General features: G+C 36.1%; 2 protein-coding genes and 1 long non-coding RNA gene across 3 annotated transcripts; 2 read left to right on the top strand and 1 right to left on the bottom strand.

The window, feature by feature from the left end:
- The first annotated feature begins 1,672 nt into the window (after positions 1-1,672).
- Positions 1,673-9,446, top strand: LOC144198710 (voltage-dependent calcium channel gamma-5 subunit). The gene is made up of 6 exons (XM_077719862.1): positions 1,673-1,809; positions 5,645-5,885; positions 7,446-7,532; positions 7,736-7,876; positions 8,328-8,473; positions 8,550-9,446. The coding sequence occupies exons 2-6, from the start codon at positions 5,690-5,692 to the stop codon at positions 8,811-8,813; spliced, it is 834 nt and encodes a 277-aa protein (XP_077575988.1). The 5' UTR covers positions 1,673-1,809; positions 5,645-5,689; the 3' UTR covers positions 8,814-9,446.
- LOC144198712 (uncharacterized) lies at positions 3,533-5,908 on the bottom strand. The gene is made up of 3 exons (XR_013326772.1): positions 5,621-5,908; positions 3,763-4,324; positions 3,533-3,639 (listed from the first exon to the last, which is right to left on the bottom strand). It is a non-coding gene; the product is annotated as an uncharacterized LOC144198712 (long non-coding RNA).
- Positions 9,447-14,727: 5,281 nt separating the features above from the next.
- LOC144198116 (voltage-dependent calcium channel gamma-4 subunit-like) lies at positions 14,728-22,734 on the top strand. Its single transcript, XM_077718973.1, has 4 exons — positions 14,728-15,141; positions 20,661-20,744; positions 21,850-21,990; positions 22,100-22,734. Exons 1-4 carry the CDS (start codon positions 14,919-14,921, stop codon positions 22,618-22,620), a joined length of 969 nt encoding a protein of 322 aa, XP_077575099.1. The 5' UTR covers positions 14,728-14,918; the 3' UTR covers positions 22,621-22,734.
- The last annotated feature ends 1,334 nt before the right edge of the window (positions 22,735-24,068 follow it).

The following is a 24,068-nucleotide window of genomic DNA, read 5'->3' as shown; positions in this document are numbered from 1 at the left end:
TTGTTTCTGTGGACTTCTTGTGAAGAGACTCAAATGATTACAAAGGAAAGTGTAGTCACTTGGTTGGCGCAGAGGTTAGAGCACTGGACTCCCATCTGGGAGACCTGGGTTCGATTCCCGCTGCCGTCGTTTGGCTGAAAATAATTGGAAAGAAGAATTGGTCAATGGAATAAGAAGAAGGAAAAAAAAAAAGAAAAAACTTTTTAATTTATATTAAACACTTAGTCATACTTTTCAGCAAAAGGTTATATTCCGAACTGCCTTCGGCAGTTCGGAAGACACTTGATGGACCTGTATATGCGAAAGGCGTTCTCGGGTCGGCCTTCGGCCGACCCTCGACCGCTTGCTTGGTCAGTGAACCGCCGACACCGGGAAGCGAACTCACGTTCTCTCGGTGCAAAGGCGAGTGTGCAACCCACTACACCAACTCGTGCCCCACTTATACATGGGTGTTGAAACGTTTTATCCAAGGAAATGGGGTGAAACACTTAGTCATTTTTTGGACAAAATGCTTCATCCACCATTGAATACTTATACACTTAGACACTTAGACATTATAATTATTCTTTTAACTGAATAATATTTGGAAAATCTTTGCCTGCACTGGGATTTGAACCCAGGACCACAGGGGTGGTAGACTGATGACTTATCCACTGGGCCAACACCCGGTGAGAGAAAGTGGTAGTACTTATACTTTTACCTCTTTCATTTACCTGAAACACTTAGTGATTTTTTTGACTAAATGTTTCATCCACCACTGAATACTTATTCAGTTAGACACTTAGACATTAATACTTATTCTTTTAACTGAATAATATTTGGAAAATCTTTGCCTGCACTGGGATTTGAACCCAGGACCACAGGGGTGGTAGACTGATGACTTATCCACTGGGCCAACACCCGGTGAGAGAAAGTGGTAGTACTTATACTTTTACCTATTTCATTTACCTGAAACACTTAGTCATTTTTTTTGACTAAATGTTTCATCCACCATTGAATACTTATTCAGTTAAACACTTAGACAAATTTACTTGTTCTTTTACCTCAACAATTGTGGGAAAATCTTTGCTGGCACTGGGATTCGAACCAAGGACCAAAGAGTTGGTAAACTGATGACTTATCCACTAGGCCACCAGTCGGTGAGAGAAAGTGGTAGTACTTATACTTTTACCTCTTTCATTTACCTGAATAATATTGGAAAAATCTTTGTATAGACTAGGATTTGAACCCAGGACCACAGAGGTGGAAGACTGATGACTTATCCACTGGGCCAACACTCCCAAGGATTAGACAGTAGTATTTGTTGTTTTGTCTCTTTTTACTCCCAGATCATACTTAGTACTTTATTGTACTTTCAAGTGGGAAAAGTATTGCAAGCTTGCAGGCAAGTATCAACCCGGATTTTAACCCAGGTCCACAGAACAAAGACATAGTATAGTAAAACTTTTTTGCTTAAAAAACGACAGTTTCAACTGACAGATGATATTCCATTCAAAAAAATGTTTGTATTATTTGAGACTTTTATGAATATCTTGAAAATCACCCCACATGAAAAGAAAGTATTTGGTTGATAACCCACAAATTCTCCCCTGCAAAATGTTATTTACAAGCGCAATACAGTTGTACAACGCTAGGAGTCGTTTGGCACGTGTGCGCGCACTGCCATCACGTCGGTCACCGTGCACGAGCCTGGAGGTGGCCACAGCTGTGCTTTGCATCGCGCGGTCCAAAGTGGAGATTACGCTCAACAGAACAGCATTGAGGATAAAACGAAAGCCATTTTTCCGCTCCAACTTTCCCACCGTGAAGGTAACACCACCGTTTAAAACGGATTTAATATTTATGTGGGTTTGTTTTGCTGAATATTTCTGCAATCATGAAAATTGTTGTTCTTACTCCCAGAACATGTGATTTATGGATTGCTAAAATCATTTTAACCTTTAAAAAAATGCCTTTATGACAGTTTTTATGATTTAAGTGTACATATTGCTAATTTTTGGATGGATATTAATATTATTATATTTTTTATATGTTAGATAAGGTGATTTTGTGGATAAAATGAATGCACAATGAAAAATTGCTGTACAGATTAACAGCCTTGCAAATTAAAACCTTTGCAATATATATAAATACTGATAAATCAATACATTTGATATGGAAAAATATTAAATATGCGCTCTATTTTCCGTTGAGGACAAAAGTACTGCTGGGATGTAATTTAAGACTTTAACAGAAAAAAATAAGAAAAAATCCGCACTTTTTTAACAAAATAAAACCTGACAGCAATAGATGTCTTATGCATTTGAACTGTGACGACTGACAGTAAAAAAATGAAGTGTTTTAAGCGTATTCACAAGGGAAATAGAACGAATATAAACATACTTTTATGCATATTTACTTGAATCATATTTCCCATTCATGGTGTTAGACATCCTAAGTGAACCTCAGGTTCAAATAAACTGGACGTCAATCGCCGTCAGTGGCCCAAATGAGTCAAAGTAACCAAGCAGATTGATGTTTCAGCACCACGGACAGCGACACAATGTGATGAGTGAAGCACTTTGCTCAATTTACCGACTAGAATAAGCAAACGCATATTGTCTGTCATATGAACTCTTCTTGGCTGACCGCCATATCTGAACATGCAAATGCAGCATCAACACTTTTGGTGATCTGTCAAGGCTTTTTTTGATGATAAATGACAGGCTACTTGTTGCAATGAGACGGGCATTATTGATGTGTTTGTGTTGTTTTCTGTCAACATGACAGTACAGTATTTGCATTTTGAGGGGCTTTGTGTCTTTTTTTGTTGATTGTGAGGATCTATTTTGTCCATTATCAAGAATTAGATCTATGTTTTTTGTCCCTGCCTGTCTTAAAAATGCACTGCCAAGTTATATTTAGCTCCTTTTGTTAAAAAATCTATTATCCGGGTGTGAATACCAGGGGTGACTTGACATCAGCTTTAGATAAAACACAAAAAAAACCCTAAAAAAATGTGATAATTTAGCCCTTATATTGAAAATAAATGTATATACCTTTACTTTCATGTCCATTTTGAGTCATATTTCCCAAGTTATATGCAAAATAATTGTCTTAAAGTAGGAAAATTACCACCCAAGACGCCGTGTGTGTGTATAATTGGCAACATGGACATGTGTCTTTGTCCTCGACATGAATTCTTCAGTATAACAAAAGGGGAATCGCAGGGGGCGATTTCCAGCTGCGTGCGGGTGGGTTTTGTTCTCTTGATTCTCATTTAACGTGCATTCCGACACAACTGTGTTGTTTTCTTGTTAGTCGGTCACATGGGGTCACATGGGGACTGACTTAGTAGCACACATGCTTGTACAACTCGCCCGATTGTATAAACATGGCGTTTGTAACGTTCTTTTTTGTTGAGATATGTTTATAAAGACCCACCATGGTCATAAAGGCTTAGAGAATTAATTGACTTTAAATTATAAGCATACATGAATTGTTAGTGATTAAGTTATGAAACCAACTAAATGATGGTACTTACTTCATTTATCATTAATGAAGATCTCCAGGGATTTTTGATTTGCGCTTTCATTCATCCTCCAATCAGATTTTCTCCAATTTTTCCACTGACCTGTGGCTTACAGGTAAAGGACACGTCTATAAATAGAGCAGACTGCATTTCAAAACATGTTCAGTTAGGCATTTGAATGTTTTGCTTTTAGTTAAAAATGGTACACAAAATGTACCTCCGTTTTTAGATGAAAAAAAATAAAAACAAACCTTAATACACTGGTGTCAAAGTGGTGGCCCGGGGGCCAAATCTGGCCCGCCGGATCATTTTCTGCGGCCCAGGAAAGTAAATCATGAGTGCTGACCTTCTGTTTTAGGATCAAATTCAAATGAGAGTATAGATGTATATTAAATTTCCTGATTTTCCCCCTTTTAAATCAATAATTGTATTTTTAAGCCATTTTTCCTTTTTTTAGTTCAAAAATCATTTCTATTTTCCACTTTAATATGGAAAATAATGATTAAAAGAGATTTTCCATTACTAAGACAAAAAGAGCCCTTTTAAATCAATATATACAATTATTTTAATCATTTTTTTCTGTTTTTAGTTCAAAAATCATTTTGTAAAATCAAAAAGTATATAAAAACATTTACTTAATACCATCTATAACAGAAAGTAGCACAATAAAGCCTAAAAAGTAAACTAGATTCATTCATTGATTTTCCATTCTTCTTATTCTCACAACGATCGCAGGGGTGATGGAGCAAACCTTAGACCTCAGCCTGCGAGGCGGACGTCTTAAACACTTCTTCACCGTGCCACCTTGTTAACCTAGATAAGTAAAAAAAAAACACAAGGTGTAATGATTCATTGATTAGCTGTGAAAATACAATCAAAATGATGAAAAAGCAAAACAAGCTCGAAATCAGTATTTTTGTGTGAAATATGTACAAAATGTGACATTAAATTGATAAAAAAAGAGCAATTTGGGCTTGCATTGTCCATAAAAATGGCATTTTATCATATTGTGGTGGTGATCTACATTCCTGATACGTTTGTAAATGCAGTCTAATCAAAACAAAAGTGGAAAAGAAGAAAAGAGGGGAAAAAAAGTCTAAAAAATCCTTGCACATAATAGCTTTGCATCTTTCCGGTCTCACGGCGAGCGCTTAACACTGCAGCATGCTGAGAGCTCATTATGTAAAATCAATTCCTTTCAACACCAAAATCCTGTGCCAAGTTCCCCAGCGCTACAACAGCTCCTGCCAACTGCCAAGCGCCAAAGCCGGCCGGCTAACATATGCAAAACTCCATTGTTTTTTTTATTACAACTTGCGATGCTGACGCATCGTGGACACCATCTGCAATATGTCATTTTTCATGTCTGTATGCAGAGGGAAACAAAGTTATTTTAAGTCAAAGCTGGGTGTATAAAAAAAGGCACATTATTGGCCGTCTACTGTCGTCAATGACACTGATAAAATGTAGTGGTAGAATAGTAAAAAATATGTTTTAAAAAGGGATTTGGAGAAAAAATAATTGTGATATTTATTACATAGAATGGTTATCGTATCGATTCAAAATTAATCGAAAAACATTTTTTACGATGTTTGGAGGAAATATAACAATAGGTAGCTGCACTACCATTTGCATCCACTAGTAAGCAGTAGTGAGCCACACTGTCCTGATATGCAGTGATCGTGCTTTAGATGCAAGAGGGTGCTGTTTCCCAGCTTAAGTCTGATAGATAACAAATTTTAGTACATGTTCTACCACAGTTGAATATTTATTTTTGGTTTTTGGCTATTTGTATACCTAGTATTCTATACATATTTTAAGTTTTTTTTCTTATTTAGAATCCTGCACTTAATCAAGTTCAGACTAAAGCTAGTTTACACTAAAAACTGAAAAAAATGATACTATGAAGACTATATGTTGCTCAAACATAAAATATATGCTTCGTACTCAGGTTTTAAAAATAAATGGGTAAAAATGTACTTTTATCCCCATTTTGATGAGTTTTTTTCCAAAGTAGAGTACAAAAAAAATCGCAATCGTTGCCTTCTAGTGTGTTCTAAGGATAAATCAGGGATCAAAATAAAGCTCCGAACAGGACTAGCTACATACCATTGTCTTTTTTTGTCATCCCAGCTTCCCTTTCTGCTGCCGGCGCCCCTGTGCTCTTGAAGCTGTGGCATGAGCCTATGCGGCAGGAAGGTCCTGACGTTGCTGAGCAGCGTGTTCGCTGTTTGCGGCCTGGGCCTGTTGGGCATCGCCGTAAGCACCGACTACTGGCTTTACCTGGAGGAGGGAGTCATCCTCCCGCTCAACCAGAGCACCGAAATACGCATGTCACTCCACTCTGGGCTCTGGAGGGTCTGTTTTCTGGCAGGTATGACCATTCCAACACTGTATTAACATCTAAGAAAATATAAAGTCATCAGAAATAGCATCATTTTATCAACTTTGTTCACACAAAGCTACGATTATATTGTCAGTAAAACTCTAGAAATGAAGTCACAGGTCAAAATTAACACAAAACACCATTTTTACATTTTAGAAAGAGTCGGATTTCATTCTATTTAAAGGACTATACATTATATATTATACTGTATACTGTTTTGACTGGCTTTTATGTCGAGATGGCACGATGACCCGAAACTGATGCTGTTGAAAGCACGCACGGTTACTTTCACACTTGAGGTGGAAAAAGAGATGCCAATTATGTCTGTATATCCAACTGTTAACATAACTTTCCACTCCTTCAACATGTTTTGAACAAGTGCATTGAAACTGTAATTCCTCATTAATGTTCTATTTTAATTTCCTTAAGATCAGGTGACTAAATTTGGGTGCAAAAATATGATAACTATAATTTGAAATCCCTCAAACCTCTTCCTACCACATTCATATTTTATTCTGTATTCCCATTTATGCTCTAAACTACAGGTGTCAAAGTGGCGGCCCGCGGGCCAAAGCTGGCCCACTGCATCATTTTCTGTGGCCCGGAAATGTCAATCATGAGTGCCGACTTTCTCTTTTAGGATCAAAATAAAATGAAGATTATAGATGTATATTATATTTCCTGATTTTCTCCATTTTAAATCAATAATTGTAATTTTTAATCCATTTTCTGTGTTTTTAGTTCAAAAATCATTTTGTAAAATCTAAAAATATATTTAAAAAAAAGCTAAAATAAACTGTTTTAGTTCTATATAAAACAATATTCAAAATATTAAAATTAAGATTATAGATGTATATTATATTTCCTGATTTTCTCCCTTTTAAATCAATCATTGTAATTTTTTCAATCATTTTTTCTGTACTACTACACCCTCATTGGGTCTCCACAGATACTGCAATGACGATAACAGTCGTTTTCGTGCCACACAGCAGGCGATCTCTAACAGAGCTATTTAATGGGCCGCTATGGTTTAAAAGAAATCGAGTGGCCCTATTGCCCACTTAACAGTTGCATTGCTCTTTGTTTGACCTACAAATAATCGCCGATTGGCACAATGAATGCTTTTTTTGGATTGGACCTTTTGGCTATGTCATATTGATGTTTGTCTCTTTTCAAATGAATGCACTTGGGTGACATGGAAAGAGTGTTTACTCAATGGGATACGTACTAGCATGCAAAGATGGAATTTTTATATGGTAAGCGATGGTTGGGTTTACCGTATTTTCACGACTATAAGGCGCACCCTCAATGAATGACATTTTTTCCATATATGAGGCGCACTGTATGATAAGGCGCACTGCATTATAAGGCGCACTGTATTATAAGGCGCACTGTATTATAAGGCGCACTGTATTATAAGGCGCACTGTATTATAAGGCGCACTGTCTATTTTGGAGAAAATGTAAGACTTTTAAGTGCGCCTTATAGTCATGAAAATACAGAAGTTGATTTTTAATCAAAAACGGCCTCTACTTTTTTTCATTCTAGGGGAGGAGAAAGGTCGCTGCTTCACAATCGAATATGTGATGCCGACTAAAGTCCAGATGACTTCCGAGTCTACAGTTAGTGTTCTAAGTAAGCCATTATGATAAAGAAAATTAATTGAAAAATGTTAAAGTCACTTAGGGGTGTTTTTGATTGACATGCTATAAATAAATAGATCCAAATGTTAACTTATTTGGCTGGGAAGCAAGATGGCACCCAAAAATGGGAAGCGCTAGTGCACAAATTTGGATTTGAATGCAAAATTGTTGTAATTATTTCTCCTTTTTTGACAGAAATGATCCGTTCAGCCACACCCTTTCCACTGGTCAGCCTATTCTTCATGTTTATTGGTTTCGTCCTGAGCAACATTGGTCATATTCGACCACATCGCACCATCCTGGCATTTGTTTCGGGTATTTTTTTCATCTTATCAGGTACATGTTTGGATCTTAAATTTGAAACTAAATAGTAAAAAAAAAAGCACTGTCATTTTCAATCTGTTAACTACTACTTTTTTTCGTCAATTTTGAATCTTGCGGCTTATAGTCCAAGTTATGCATGCGACTTATATATGAACAAATGTTTTTTTAAAGAAATTGTCATTTTCAGTCTGTCAACTACTACTTTTTTTGTCAATTTTGGTCAAATCTTGCGGCTTATAGTCCAATCTATTCATGCAACTTATATATGAACAAATGTTTTTTTTTTTTGTTCGTGCTATAGCGCGAAAAAGTCAATTACTCTACTTCTCACAACTGTCTATGTATTATTCTCATAAAATCTACTCCAAATCTCATATAGCATGACAATATGCTTCCAATTTAAGTTAAAATAGCAACAAAAACATCCCTAAAACCCTCATTTTATACCATTTCTTTGCTTCAGGCCTATCTCTGGTCGTTGGTCTTGTTTTATACATCTCCAACATCAACGACGAAATGTTAAACCGAACCAAAAGTAACGAAACCTACTTTAGCTACAAGTACGGATGGTCATTCGCATTTGCCGCCATTTCTTTCCTCCTGACAGAGGTAAGACCATCCCGTCACTTTCCATCAAATCTCACCACCCTTAAACATGGATAATACTCTCTAACTCTGCTCTCAGGCGGCCGGTGTAATGTCCGTGTACCTATTCATGAAGCGCTACACTGCCGAGGAGATGTACCGACCCCATCAGGGATTCTACCGGCCACGCCTCAGCAACTGCTCGGACTACTCGGGCCAATTCCTTCACCCGGACGCCTGGGCAGGACGTGGCCGAAGCCCCTCGTCTATCTCTTCCGAGGCTTCCCTCCAGATGAACTCCTCTAACTACCCTGCTCTTCTCAAGTGTCCTGAATATGAGCAGATGTCTTCCTCGCCGTGCTGAAGCTAAGAAAGCCCCTGGCAGCGTTATCGTACGATATGTACGGACATTTTGGCTAATTTTGGTGGAATCTGTATCGGAATAAAAACTGCAAAGTATTACTGTAAGGCAAGGGTGTCAAACTCGGGTTGGTTCGCGGGCCGTATTAATGTCAAATATATTATATGTGGGCTGGACTATTTTAGATATAATATTTAGATGTTAATAGATTAATAGAAATGGATAAAAAGCCCAGAATAGTCCGTTTTTTAGATTTAAATGGTTATTTGAGATTTTTTTAATCATAGTAAGGGAAAACTCTTTAAAAAATGTTTAATTACAAAAGGAAAGCAACATAATTTTTAAATTATGTTCAATATTAAAGTTGAAAACAGAAAATAGTTTTATAGATTTATTTTGAGATTTTACAAAATGCATTTTGGACTAAAAAATAAGAAAAAAAATTATATTAAAATTGCAATTATTCATTTTAAGTGGAAAGTCAAGAAATATAATATTATAGAGATAAAGTAATATAATATAAAGAAATATAATATAATAGAGGCAAAGCACCAAACTATATACACAATATGAACAGACGCAAAGAGCCAAATGCGGCTCAAGAGCCACATGTTTGCCACCCCTGCTATAGGTAAATTATTATGATTGCTGGCGACTTTGATATGATAACAATTAGGCTTGACTATTATTATTTATTATAGCAGAAGAGTGACTTTGGGTCAATTCTTATTTATTTTGGTGTCAGTTGAGCATTCAAATTAGTTCATATTTCTTTTTTTGTGTGAATATTTTGGTCCTCATCTTGATGCCAAAGGAAGAATCAATGACTCTTCAAAAGTTTGTTTTGGTTATGAATAAATTCTCATGGGTAAAATGACCAAAAAACAAACAAATAGCCAATATTACAATAACTGTAAATATATATAAAATGTGCTGTTTTCCAAAGGCATGAAAGTCAGGGGAGTTTTTTGCAATGTTTGAATGTATGATGCGTTGAGGAAAAATAGGATTTTACAGTGTTATTAATTTACCCATAAATTATTTTTGTAGTAGATGCCCCTTTAACACAATAATCTTACCGAGAATATTAATAATAATAATAATTCTGCTAAGAAAAATGGAATTAGAGTTTAAATTGATGATTAGAAGCATTTTATACAGTATAAAGTGTTTAAAAATATTACACAAACCCATTGTCTTGTGCAATTATTTACTTTTATCCACTAAAATGATAATTGTTCATATTTAATGTTGCATGGCGTGAACTCATTAATAATATAGAGCATTATTAATGCTATTCAGCATTTTTATTTTTCATGGAAACTACATCAATTGAATAATAGTACGACTTAAGCAACTTTGTGTATATCTTACAAATATATATGTATATAAATATGAAATTATTGATGTATATAGATTCAGTTTTGTATAGAGAAGAGTTGAAATACATAAATGTTGGCTTATTGAATAGAATATTGAGTTATATCTATAAATGCTGCTTTATTACTGTGTTACAGTCAGAATTTTGCATTATAATATTTTATTGTAAAAATGTTCTGATGGTAGTGACAATGCAAATGTGAATATTTATTGTGTATTTTTGCAAAAACCCAGTTTACTGATGTTACCTGTGACTGTAGATTCAGTGGAATAAAGAGATTTGCTAAACAAATGCTGCTATTGGCTATTCATTTTTCGGCTATTAAAAATAAGTTATGTAGTACATTTATATTTTAAAACCACTTTTTCTTGGTAAAAGGCCAAATTTTGCTCATCACATCAAAATAAACACAATATTGTTTGAAATAATCATTTCATGCAAGATTTATTTTCATTTAACTACTTTTTGATGATTTATTTAATATTATTAATTGATTATTTGATTATTCGTCCAGTTGTTTGTTTATTTATAGCATTATACTTAGTTAATATTGTTGGCTACTTATTTATTTATGATTTATTACTTATTTGTTGATTATTTATGTATTGTTATTGTTTATTGATTATGTAGTTGTCTGTTTGATGTTGTTATTTATGCAATTGGTGGTGATGCTCATTATACATATAATTCAATTTATATTAATAATTGCAAATATTATTTGAACCCTATCAATAACAAAAACAAGCTCAATAAAGGATAAACGGTTTCAAATATGAATATTTGAATAGTGGTCCACTTAGTGACCACAATTCCTTAAAGGGTTAATATTAAAATAATCTTTAACCTCTAGGCTAGAAACCACCAGCAACACTGACATTTTGTTCCGCTAGATGACGCTAAAAGTAACTTTGGTATCCATTTGTTGACATTCCTCCAACACAATATAGTAATAAAATAAACAAATAAAAAAAAATGGAACTGTCATTTCTTTCCAAAAGATGGCGCTAGAAACTAAAAAAAGAGCAAATGCAAAGCAAAATATCAATTTATCCAACAGTATCTAAAGACTTGACATTTCTAGGCTGGTTTTAGGGGGAAATAAGTAAATAAATAATAAATAATAACAAAAGGCTAGTTTTCTTGTCTATTGACGTCCATGGCATGCAATAATCCAACAACAAATACCAAAAAAAACTATTTTAAAGCATCATATAAAGCCATAATCAGTAAATATTCCAAGCTATAACTTCACATACCTTAATATTAACATCTGGGCTTCCATTGACAAAAATATATGTCCAATCCCCCTTAAAAGGACTAAAACATCTAATTAAAGATCACCCGTGACCTCCTAAACATGGCTACCAATAAATCATGACATCACCAAAAAAAATCCAACTTCAATTGAAAAATGATCCCCCCACAAGTGGCTTGTGAGCCACATTTCCCTAACCTATACCCTCAATAAATCCCTAAAAGCTACAGCCATGATTTATCATTATAACATTAAAATAGTGGAATGATATTAGAAGTTTGCTTACCGCCGGCTGTGGCCATCATCTGTGTTTACTATTCCTTATTTTCATTTTTCTCAATATCTTTCTTTAGCTCTTACATCTGCTTCAGGCATACACAACACACAAAGTGTTAATCCTTCCCATTATGGCTCAAGATATGAAATATTGTTTGTTTCCATGCCTTTGCAAGGATATCAGGCAAACTCGTCTTTTGTGGTGCATTCTGGGAAAAGCAAGGGTACACGTGGGGACGTTTTTTTTTAAATTTATTTGATTTGAGTCAGTGAGGCCTCTATCCGCATGCTGTGTATCATTTGGACGTTTCGTAGAATCCCGATAACCGTCAGGGAAAAAGTTCAATTTCCTGTTCATTTTCTGTTTGTTTTTTTAGATGTGGCAAAATGGTGATAATCTAATAATATACTGCTGTGTGGTTTTTGCAGGTGGTGGTTTAAAAAGGTGCTTTTTTGAAATAATTTTCTTTTTAAATGAATCCTGACTGCTATTAATGGCTCTGGATGTCCAATTATGTTGATTAAATGTTCCCATTACAGTCAAAATGGATTAAAAATTTGTTAAAAATCTACTTTAAGTTTTACTTGGGGCTGTAGTCAATGTACTTATGTCATTTTAATTGAATTTAATTTTTACTAGCATTGTATTCATTTATAAAAATATTTGAAATTATAGAATACAAATAAATCCTGCAGAATATTTACAGAATATAAAAATCAACTTAGTTTTGCTTGGGCTATAACCGATGTAATTTCTGTCATTTTAATTGAATTAATTCAATTTTTATTATTATTGTATTCCTTTATAAAAATATTTAAAATTGCAGGATAATACCAATAAATCATGCAGAATATTTACATAATATAAAAACTACAATAATAAGAAGAAAATAATATGTAAACTAAAAATAAGTTGTTTTCAATAAGCCTAATACATTAATATGGCAACTAATGATTACTGAGAATATGCAATATGTTTCAATTAGTTCTATAAGACCAATTTAATCAAAAATAAAACTGACTTACTGATCCTGGTTGATCGCCAAGGTAAAATTGGTAGATGGCATGTCATCGTGATTCCTCATTCTGATGATTTACTCGGCATAATTGCTGATCTTTGTCACTGGCCTTCAAAAAAGGCAAATAGTGGAAAGTTAACTCCTTGGCAAGTAGATCCTATAGCAAAAAAGTTTGACAACCCCCTGCAGTAAACCACATGTGATACCTTTCCACAAATGTGGTATGTTGCAGAAGTGCAATCAGTGGATTGCAGTCAGGTGCTTCACATTTCTGCACAAACCTCATTGGCTCAACTCTGAGCACCTGATTTTCAAAAACTCCCTTTCAGCAAGTGTGATTGGTTCACGTCAGGTTTGCTATAATAATGCACCTGTGTGTCAAAGTGGCGGCCCGGGGGCCAAATCTGGCCCGTTGCATCATTTTGTGTGGCCCGGGAAAGCAAATGATGAGTGTTGACTTTCCGTTTTAAGATCAAATTAAAATGGACAGTATAGATGTATATTAAATTACCTGATTTTCCCCTTTTAAATCAATAATTGTAATTTTTTATCAATTTTTTTCAGTTTTTAGTTCAAAAATCATTTGGTAAAATCAAAAAATATATATTTAATATATTATCCCCCTTTTAAATAAATAATTGTTATTTTTTAATCATTTTTTCTGTGTTTTAGCTCAAAAATCATTTTGTCAAATCTAAAAATATATTCTAAAAAAAGCTAAAATAAACATTGTTTTAGATCTATAAAAAACTGAATATTCAGGGCTTTTAATCCAGTTCTTTTAATCCATTTATATATATAAAAAAAATCAAAATATTATATCTAAAATGGTCCGGCCCACATGAAATCAAGTTGACGTTAACGCGACCCTCGAATGAACCCGAGTCTGACACCCTTGATATATAATGGGTGTCAACATGGACATGGCACCCAATATGCCAGGAAGCACCCCACCAGGCAGTTGAATCATCAATTGCACCCCCCATAAAGAAGGGGATGGCTAGATGGATGCTAGGATTGATTTTCTATGACTTCCTACCACAAACCTTTACCCACTTGTTCTTAATAAACCTTAAGGACAGCACATATTTGCATTTCCAAAGCTTTCATTTCCCTTCCATCCGATAATTGCGCTCTTCCTCATCTACTCTGCAATTTACTATCTTAATAAATAGGACATTTCCACCAAATCTTACAATAACTTCTTTCATTTTGGATATGATGAGCCTGATTCACATCAGGAAGTCATTATTTCACAGATTAATTTTCTAAACCACGTACTATAGATGTGGCTAGTACATCTGCTTCAAAGTTCTCAGATCGAGGGTTCAATCCCCGGGTATAGTGCAAAGCAGCTTTAAATGCAAGATTCTACTAATAAATATGAGAAATATATGTATTAAAACATGTATTATATAATTAAAAACACAGAAAAAATGATTAAAAAATGACAATTATTGATTTAAAAGGGGGAAAATCAGGAAATGTAATATACATCTATACTCTTCATTTTAATTTGACCCTAAAACACAAAGTCGGCACACATGATTTACTTTCTCGGGCCGCACAAAATGATTCGGCGGGCCAGATTTGGCCCCCGTGCCGCCACTTTGACACCAGTGGTCTAACACGTAAAGCCTTCAAGAATGAACTTTATGAATGAATTGAATGAACTGAATTTAACAAGCCATTGATTGCATATAGTTACATGTTCTTCCCCGGGCTTGCGTGGGTTTTCTCCGGGTACTCTAGTTTCCTCCCACATCCCAAAAAACATGATTTAACACTCAAAATTAACCCCTAACTCCATTTGGTTCTCCATTTTTGAGTGTCCTGCAATTGGCCACCAATTCAGGGTATCCAAAATCAGCTGGGATAAGCTCCAGCACCCCCCAGAAAATAAATATATAAATATTTTTCCTCCTTACCCTTGTGCTCAAGCTCTTCTTCCATTGGCTGCACTTGAATGATGGTAGGAGTGGTCAGGATGCCGTTTTTTCTTGTGCTGTGGTCTTCTTCAGTGTCTTATGTGGTCTTGTAGTGTTCCACCTGTGGTCTTTAGACTGGAATATTCCGTCAAATCCAAAGAAAGGGAGATGGATGGTCTTTTTTCTCACTTTTACTGGAGTTTGGATGAAGTGCTGATGATGGAGTGCTTACTCGGATGATGCGTGGAGATGGCTGGGTGTGACCGTGGGCTCCAGACGCTCCTGGCCGTCGCGGGTGCCTTCGCTGCCTTTAGTCTCATGAGCATCGCCATTGGAACTGATTATTGGCTTTACTCCCGAGCGTATATCTGCAACGCCACCAACGCGAGCGCAGATGACAACCATGCGCAAAGCAAGAAAGTCAAAGGAGACCTGACGCACTCTGGACTTTGGAGGATCTGCTGTATTGAAGGTCAAAAACATACAAACAAACAAATTAAAACGTTTATAACTTGTTTTCTCGGCGATTGAGAGCTTTATCGGCATGCTTTGTTGGAAATAATGCAAAATTACGAAATTTTCGGCAGCCCTGAACGCACCATCGCTCTTGCCTCTTGCGCAAATATTTCGGTTTTTTTTTTGGTATTTTACGTGGTTAAGATGCTTGTTTTGAGACGCCTCATCATCAAATAGGATGAAAATGTGTCTCATAACTTTGAGAGAAAAGATGAGGTAGCTGTATGGGCTGTGATGAAGGAAAAAAATGATACAATTTACTTTATTATTATAGAGCAAGTCCATATTTGATAACTTTAATGTTAATCAGAATTATGGCCTAAATTTAAGTCCTTTTTGGCGTTGATGGATATAAAATCAATTTTGACTGGGAGTTAAAAACACTGTTGGACGTCTATTGCCGTCAATGGCAATATAACCTTTTATTTCAAGTCATATTAATATTTAAGAGACCATTTCATGACTATTTGCTTCCTACACCTTATGTGCAAACGTTCATAATTCTAATTAAATTATTCTTATATTAAAAAATATATATTAGAGGCAATATAACAAACTCTAATTCTGATTACAACATATCAAGAGACTAAATAAAACCACAAATACATTAAATCAATCCCAAAATGTCATGTAGTACCTTTTGGAAGTCCATTCATAACATTAGTTAACATATCTATAACTCAATGAAAAAAAATACTAAAAAAACAGCAATTTAATTCAAACTAAATGAATAAAAGCGTACATTTCTCCCAAACACTTAACAAAGGTGTCTTGTGTTGTCCAACATTATTAAATATGCAGCTGAACGGAGGTTTCTAACTTAATTATCTTCCTTCAGGTTATAAAAATAATGTTGTATGAGAGGATCTATCATAAAAATCCATTTCTCATAATATGGCAGCCCAATATCAGGTTACTGCATGGGATTACATTTCATTTGGCGACCACTAAAAGTGCGATTTGATTAAAAATGTAGACCCATCTTAAAATTCAAAGAGGCATTCCCTCTCTACTGCTTCAAAGTGTGAAGTGGAATAGAAACAGGGAGCAAAGTGACATGCACGCCACCGTTAGAGCATCCGTTCTTTACATTTTGGCAATGTTTACTACTTCTTATCTTTGGAGATGGTTATGCTTATATAAACACACTGATTAAAGAACAGAAAAAAAGCAGAAGTAGCGACTGGTTAACTTAAACAACTCAGCAAAGTCAAAACTCATACAGGTAAACAAGTGTCTTTTCCATTTTTTTTAGTATTTTCACCACTTTTAAAGTGGAAAAAAATGAATATTTAAAAAAAATATATACTTATGCTGTTGCTAGTCAATGACAGAATGCGTCCCAGAAGAGTCTACTGCAAAAAAATGAAGATTAAAGCAGTTATAGATGTAATATCTCAATTCTGTCACCAGCAATTTCCATATTTTAGCTCACAAGTTAGCATGGCCGGACGTTTGGTCGCCCGGACGTTTGGTCGCCCGGACGTTTGGTCGCCCGGACGTTTGGTCGCCCGGACGTTTGGTCGCCCGGACGTTTGGTCGCCCGGACGTTTGGTCGCCCGGACGTTTGGTCGCCCGGACGTTTGGTCGCCCGGACGTTTGGTCGCCCGGACGTTTGGTCGCCCGGACGTTTGGTCGCCCGGACGTTTGGTCGCCCGGACGTTTGGTCGCCCGGACGTTTGGTCGCCCGGACGTTTGGTCGCCCGGACGTTTGGTCGCCCGGACGTTTGGTCGCCCGGACGTTTGGTCGCCCGGACGTTTGGTCGCCCGGACGTTTGGTCCCCCGGACGTTTGGTCGCCCGGACGTTTGGTCGCCCGGACGTTTGGTCGCCCGGACGTTTGGTCGCCCGGACGTTTGGTCGCCCGGACGTTTGGTCGCCCAGACGTTTGTTCGCCCGGACGTCTGGTCGCCCGGACAATTTGGTCGCCCAGACGTTTGGTCGCCCGGACGTTTGGTCGCCCGGACGTTTGGTCGCCCGGACGTTTGGTCGCCCAGACGTTTGTTCGCCCGGACGTCTGGTCGCCCGGACGTTTGGTCGCCCGGACGTTTGGTCGCCCGGACGTTTGGTCGCCCGGACGTTTAGTCGCCAGTCAAATGGTGACAAAGAGTAAGTACTGTTGAAAACAGCTCTCAATAAGAGTTTAATATCCAGGTTTGCAAAGAGCCAGATGCCCCTATAAAAAGAGGCACATGTGGCTCCCGAGCCATAGGTTCCCTAACCCTGTGATAGATGAAAATGTGGCATGGATATTTTATATAAGTCAGGGACTAAAGAAAATGTGTTTATTGAAGAAAATAAACAAAACCCAAGTCTGAGTGTGTCTTTGCTAACCAAGTAGAAGCAATAAGGTTGGTCCCCATGTGGAAAACATTCCTTTATGATGTGGAGACTGTCGATTATTTTCACAAAAGAAATGAGGTGAGAGGCGTGTTGCAAAATTATAATGAAATCGGAATGAAAGCCATAGCTTCTTTGGCCATTTGGGGTTGAGAATTATCCTGGGTGTTCATATTTTTAGGGGGAGTTGGAGATTTGGTTCACAATAACTTATGTAATGGGAAGGGGAATGCTCTCTAAATTCAATTGCTTTTATTTATTGTTTAGGAAATGTCAGAAGATTTTGTTCAAAAGGGACAAACAGAGACTGGCCAATAGTTCTGAGTCAATGCTCAAATTTATAGACCAGAAAATCATGAAAAAAAATTGTGTAATCTATATATGACCCTGCATGTTATTTGTATTAAGTGATGATAGCAGTAATGCTCTGTTTACAAATATTACATTGTTTAGCATACATTTCTAAAGAGAAGTAGTGGTACTGCTTTGATTTACAGAAGCCTAAAAGCACAATTGGACCGACAATGAATCAAATCTAATTTCGTGACCACTTCCGATATGCTTCAAAATGTAAAAAATAGCCTCATAATGCGCTAACACTAATTATTTAATCGGGAACTCACTTTGGTTTTAGTTTAGTAGAGTGTTTATGTGAAACTTTGCTTAATCTTGTGATAAAATATAATATGAAGCATACATTTACTGTAGTGGAAACAATCTAAATAATTAGCATCTATAAAATGTGTGAATGATAGAAATCAGTCCAGGCCCTGAGGAAGCAAAGCACTCATTTGCTTATTGAGCAATTGGAGGCAAGAGTTCACTTATAATTTTTTCTGCCTGATGTAAAAAAAAGTATATATATTTATATATTATTTGTATGGTAGATTGGTTTTAGTTTCAGTAGACACTGTTGGTAGTAATTAGCTTTTTTTTCCCTGAAATATAATGTAAGAAAAACACAGTCTCCAAACGATTTTCTGCTTGATAACATGGATTTTCCCCAATGTGAAATTGTCCATGTCGAATAGCTTTTGTTTTGGATATAATTACAACTTGTAAGTGTACCTCAATGAAGCCTCTTTGGCTGCAAGGCAAGTGAAAAGCGGTGTTGCGGTCATTGTGTGTCTCCAGGAAACGGTGTCATGTCCAGTATGTGTGTGTATTTGTATGTGTTTTTGTGTCTATGTGTTGAATACATTAGTTAAGATGTCATCCTGTGAGAGATGGAGCAAGAAATGTGATTCTGGCTTGCCCAGGGTTAGTTGTTGCTATGACAACGTTATGCTGCTGACTAATAAAAGATGGGTTTGACTCCAAGGAGACATCCTCCCAATTCTCCCATTCTATCCTTTTTCCTCTTCTCTCCTCACTAACCCAACATTATAATTAATTTTATTTATTTATTTCTTCCTTTTTAGACATAATATAACCTGCCATTAGATGCTTGTTTCTAAGCCCAGTTGGGAGGGAAAATATATTTTTTATGAATTTTTTTTGGTAAAAATTTAGATGCACTTGTAAATAAATTACCGTATTTTCAGGACTATAAGGTGCACTTAAAAGTCTTACATTTTCTCCAAAATAGACAGGGCGCCTTATAATCCAGTGTGCTTTATGTATGGAAAAAAATACAATGTATCATTCATTGAGAGTACACCAATTAACGTATTTTCATGACTATAAGGCGCACTTAAAAGTCTTAAATTTTCTCCAAAATGGACATGGCGCCTTATAATCCAGTGCGCTTTATATATGGAAAAAAATGAATGTGTCATTCATTGAGGGTAAGCCAATTACCGTTTTTACAGGACTATAAGGTGCACTTAAAAGTCTTAAATTTTCTCCAAAATAGACAGGGCGTCTTATAATCCAGTGAGCCTTATATATGGAAAAAAATAAAGTGTATACGCCTTACAGTCAAGAAAATACGGTAATATTTCATATTAAATACAGTGACATCAGACCAAATGGTCCTATGGGGGTACATCAAATGGGATGGAAAATGCCGAATATATTTATTATTTATGAATTATGTGTATGGTATTTAAAAAAACATCAAGTAGAATTTTGCCTTTTGCTTTCCTTCACTTCCACATCAAATTAATAAGGCAGCCTCTAAAAAAACATCCCAAGGATCAGAGACTTAATGTCAAAACATTTTTTTTTTTAAAACAGTAGTTTTTTTGTCTTCCTCCGCACACGGTCTGCTCACAAGTTTTTTTTTTTAAAGACACCTTCAGATGTTAGCACTTGGCATAAGATTAACTTTTTTTCAGCTAAAATATTTATTCATGGGGTTTTTTTTGAAGGAGATTATGGATATTTAAGTCTAAGTGGTAAATGTGTGGCAAATATTAGTAGAAATATCAAACTAGTGATGTTAGCTACTGTCTAAAGGGTTTTAATATACAATAATATCCAATTATTTCCAGAAAAAGTGGATTTGGTCCTTTAGATTCGCTCAAAAACTTTGTTTTGGATAAAAATCAAAAAATATGGGACAAATATTCAAATTGGAGCTTGAAAACATTAGCATATGTTTAATATCCAATAATATCTAATTATTTCCAGAATGAGTGGATTTGCTCCTTTGGATTTTCTCAAAAAGTGTGTTTTGGATTTGGTACTATGTTCTTCAACAGGTTTAGATATTTTGTATAATAATTAGTAAAGAAAAAAATGAATGAAAAATCAAAAAATATGGGATAAATATTCAAATTGAGCTTGAAAAAATTTGCATATTTTTTCAAGCTGTATTCGAATATTTATCCCATCATTTTTTTCTTTTTCTTGACTACTAAAAATAACACAAAATATCTAAAACTGCTTGAAAATATACACTAAATCAAGACTACAGTCTTCCTACAATAGTCATGTGACATTAAAAAATGCACATAAGGGTAATAAATCCATACAACATTTAATTCAACGTTTAATATTCATAATATGCCAATGTCTAATCCACTTAAAAGTGGAAAAAAATATGTTTTATCCAATGATTTTGACTAAAAAGTGTCCAAAAGATTCAGAACAGACCCCAAAATTGGCTGTATTGAAAATGTGTCTTGACAGTTTTTTGATCCCTTTTCCACTTGATGTTTTTATTTGAACTTTTTGTCATTGCCCCAAGCAGGTACTAAAAAAGGAAGCTGCTTTCGGATCAATCATTTCCCAGACGATAACGACTACGACACAGACAGCTCGGAGTACATCTTACGTGAGTAGTGGACAATGGCGTCTTTTGAGTTTCCATCCATAGCTTTATCTCAAGGGGGCATAATGAGTCATGACATCACTCTTGCACCCCCAATAAAAAAAGAAATGAATGGATTTCAAAGGGAGAACTATCAAAAAGAGAAACAACGGTTTATTCGCGTCATATTCATTAATAAAAAGAAGTAAATGACTTATATTAGCTCTATAGAGACGGATTTTTATGCATTTTTCTATTTAAATGTTTGAAGTACTTCTTCAGTAGCCATGAATAGAGAAATACTTCAATGAGATATGACAGGGCAGGAATTGGGTGACATTTTAATACAATGGCAGCCATGAACAAAGGAATTTTAGATGTTAGAGGTAGTGAGTAATAATAAATGATTTTTATGTTAATATTGGTTGGACAGCAATAATATTGAATCGTGGTTAATGACACTAAGAGTTTTGATTTGGTTCAACTTGCGTTTGTATTGCTAATAAGTAGGTGGCTTCATATTGCCTTTAAAGTATAGGTGTCAAAGTGGTGGCCCGGGGGCCAAATCTGGCCCGCTGCATTATTTTGTGTGGTCCGGAAAAGTAAATCATAAGTGCTGAATTTTTGTTTTAGGATCAAATTAAAATGAAGAGTATAGATGTATATTAAATTTCCTGGTTTTCCCCCTTTTAAATCAATAATTGTACATTTTTAACCATTTTTTCTATGTTTTTAGTTCAAAAAACATTTTGGAAAATCTATAGAGATGTAAAAAAAGGTAAAAGGTTGTAAAAACAGAATATTCAGGGATTTTAATCCAGTTATTTAATCCATTTATAAAAAAAATATCTAAATATTATATCTAAAATGGTAGTAGACTGTTGGAATAATTAAAAAATATATATATTTTTAAGAATGCTGTAAACTTACTGTTTTACCGATATTATGACAAACAATAGGTCTAAAATTCACCAATCAATAGATATTTCTAGATGAACCCCTCTATTCATTTTTATCTTAAAATATCCTACCCTAAGATAACTCCCGCACATATATAGATATATAAATATAAATCTATGGAATCCCCTCCACACTGAACCGTCTTTCCCCTTCATCATGTCTTGGGCAGGAATTGTTCGAGCCTCCAGCCTCTTCCCCATCCTCAGCACCATTTTGCTCATGTTGGGTGGACTTTGTGTTGGCATGGGACGTATTTACACAAGAAGAAACAACATCCTTCTCAGTGCTGGGATCCTCTTTGTGGCCGCAGGTGATCTTCTCCGCCCCCTGTCTGTAATGGGCGTGTACTGCATTGCCCCGTTAATGTCGATAAGTCGGATTTTCATTGGCTTTTTGATTTATTCTTCTGCTATGGGCAGGTTTGAGCAACATCATCGGCATCATCGTCTACATCTCAAGCAACGCCGGCGATCCCAGCGACAAGAAAGACGAAGACAAGAAGAACCAGTACAACTACGGCTGGTCCTTCTACTTTGGGGCCCTCTCCTTCATCGTGGCGGAATCAGTGGGGGTCCTAGCCGTCAACATATACATCGAGAAAAACAAAGAAAAGCGCTGCCGAGCCAGACGCGACTTCATCAAAGCCGTGGCCTCATCTTCGCCGTATTCGCGGATCCCCAGCTACCACCGCAGGCGGAGACGTTCGCGTTCAAGCTCTAGATCGTCCGAGCCGTCCCCGGCGAGAGTGAAGAGGAGGCTGGGAACTGAAGGGGAAATCAGTTCCCAAGCAGGAGACGTAAATATGTACACCTTTGGTGTTGACCCGTTGAAATCCAGGAGGTCTTACAGCCCTGACCGAGAATCTGGATTCTTACAAGTCCACAATTGTTTCCAGAAAGACGGAAACAATGGCGGCAACAGGAGGACCACACCCGTTTGAGTAGATCTATTGGACTGGGAGGGACGGCATGGAGCTGTAACTGATCTAGTCTAACACAACAACTGTGAAAAAAATCAGAATCTTTGACCGTTATTCCCATTTTTTTTAGGTACCCGGACGTTTAGTCCCTGAACGTTTGGTCCCCGGATGTTTGGTCCCCCGGACGTTTGGGCCCCGGGCGTTTGGTCCTCGGACGTTTCGTCGAATGGACATTTGATTGACGGACTGTTCTATCTCTATCTCTGATGATTATAATTATGAGAGCGAGAAAATCCGGCAACCAAACGTCCGTTCGACGAAACGTCCGGGGACCAAACGTCCGGTTAAATTTTTTTTTTTTTTAAGGCAATCTGGAAATCAGGTTGGTGTCCGCACATATAAGTGAGAGCTCAACAAAAAGATTATCGTCCCTAGAATTCCAAATTTAAGTCATATTGCAGGCTTTTGGAAAAAATCTGTTGCATGAAAGAACTGTATACTGTAGTTACTTGATTTAACATATAAATAACACTGTCACTTGAAGCAAATGTCTAAAAGGAGTCGCTAAAACCTCATTTTGTGTCTTGTTTACCTTAACACAGTTGGTGCTATGCCGTCTTCAGATGTTCTCTTCTTAAAAAGACATTTTGGTGTACAAAAGTAGACTCTGTGAAACACTGCCACATTTATAATGGACTTTTTTTGTAAATAGAAATATATCTCGCAAATAGGAAAGAAGTTTCAAGGATAAATGATCTTTTGTTGCATTGAAGAAAAAGCACACAGCATTCAGATTTGGAGACACCTTAAGGAATACGCTTTTGACGGTACAAGACGACAAATACCGTATTTTCTTTGTTTTTGTGTGATGTTCTATTCAGTTGTTGGATGAAAGTGAGCACTATAACTCGTATAAAAACCTCGCTTTGACAACACTGGCGGTTTTATCTACTCTTGCTATAACCTAGTTCACAATGTGCCACCTTAGATGTTGTTAGTATAACGTGCAGTACCTTTTGTACATATAAAAACACAGATACAGTCAAGATTAGCATATTGCCGTGTTTTTTTTGTGATTCATCAAGATGAATTTGAGTCATTTTACATTTTTGCTGCGAAGATTAGCCATCAAGAAATGGCAAAGTGCCTTCTTGGGTTTTTTTTAACAGTAAAAAAATAGTATCTCATAGTAATTCCTGGCTGGTGATCAATTCAGGTGTATCCCTCCTGCTTTTAGTGAGCTGGCATAGGCTCCAGCACCCTCGTGAGTGAATGATCGTAATTTCAAATGTTGCATAAATCTGCAAAATGCCAACAATTCTTATTACTATTATTTCTAATCCGCCATAGTGTGTAAACTTAACCTTTCTTCCAAATGAGTGCACTTGCATGTTGTTTATTTCCATTTTTGGACATTATCCAACTAAAATATTTGTCTTTATGGTAAAATAACAATCATTTTTTGTACA

This window comes from Stigmatopora nigra, chromosome 6 (genome assembly GCF_051989575.1).
Source record: "Stigmatopora nigra isolate UIUO_SnigA chromosome 6, RoL_Snig_1.1, whole genome shotgun sequence".
Taxonomy (NCBI): Eukaryota; Metazoa; Chordata; class Actinopteri; order Syngnathiformes; family Syngnathidae; genus Stigmatopora; species Stigmatopora nigra.
The sequence above is the reverse complement of the archived record's forward strand: the minus strand, read 5'-3'. Positions and strand labels throughout refer to the sequence as shown.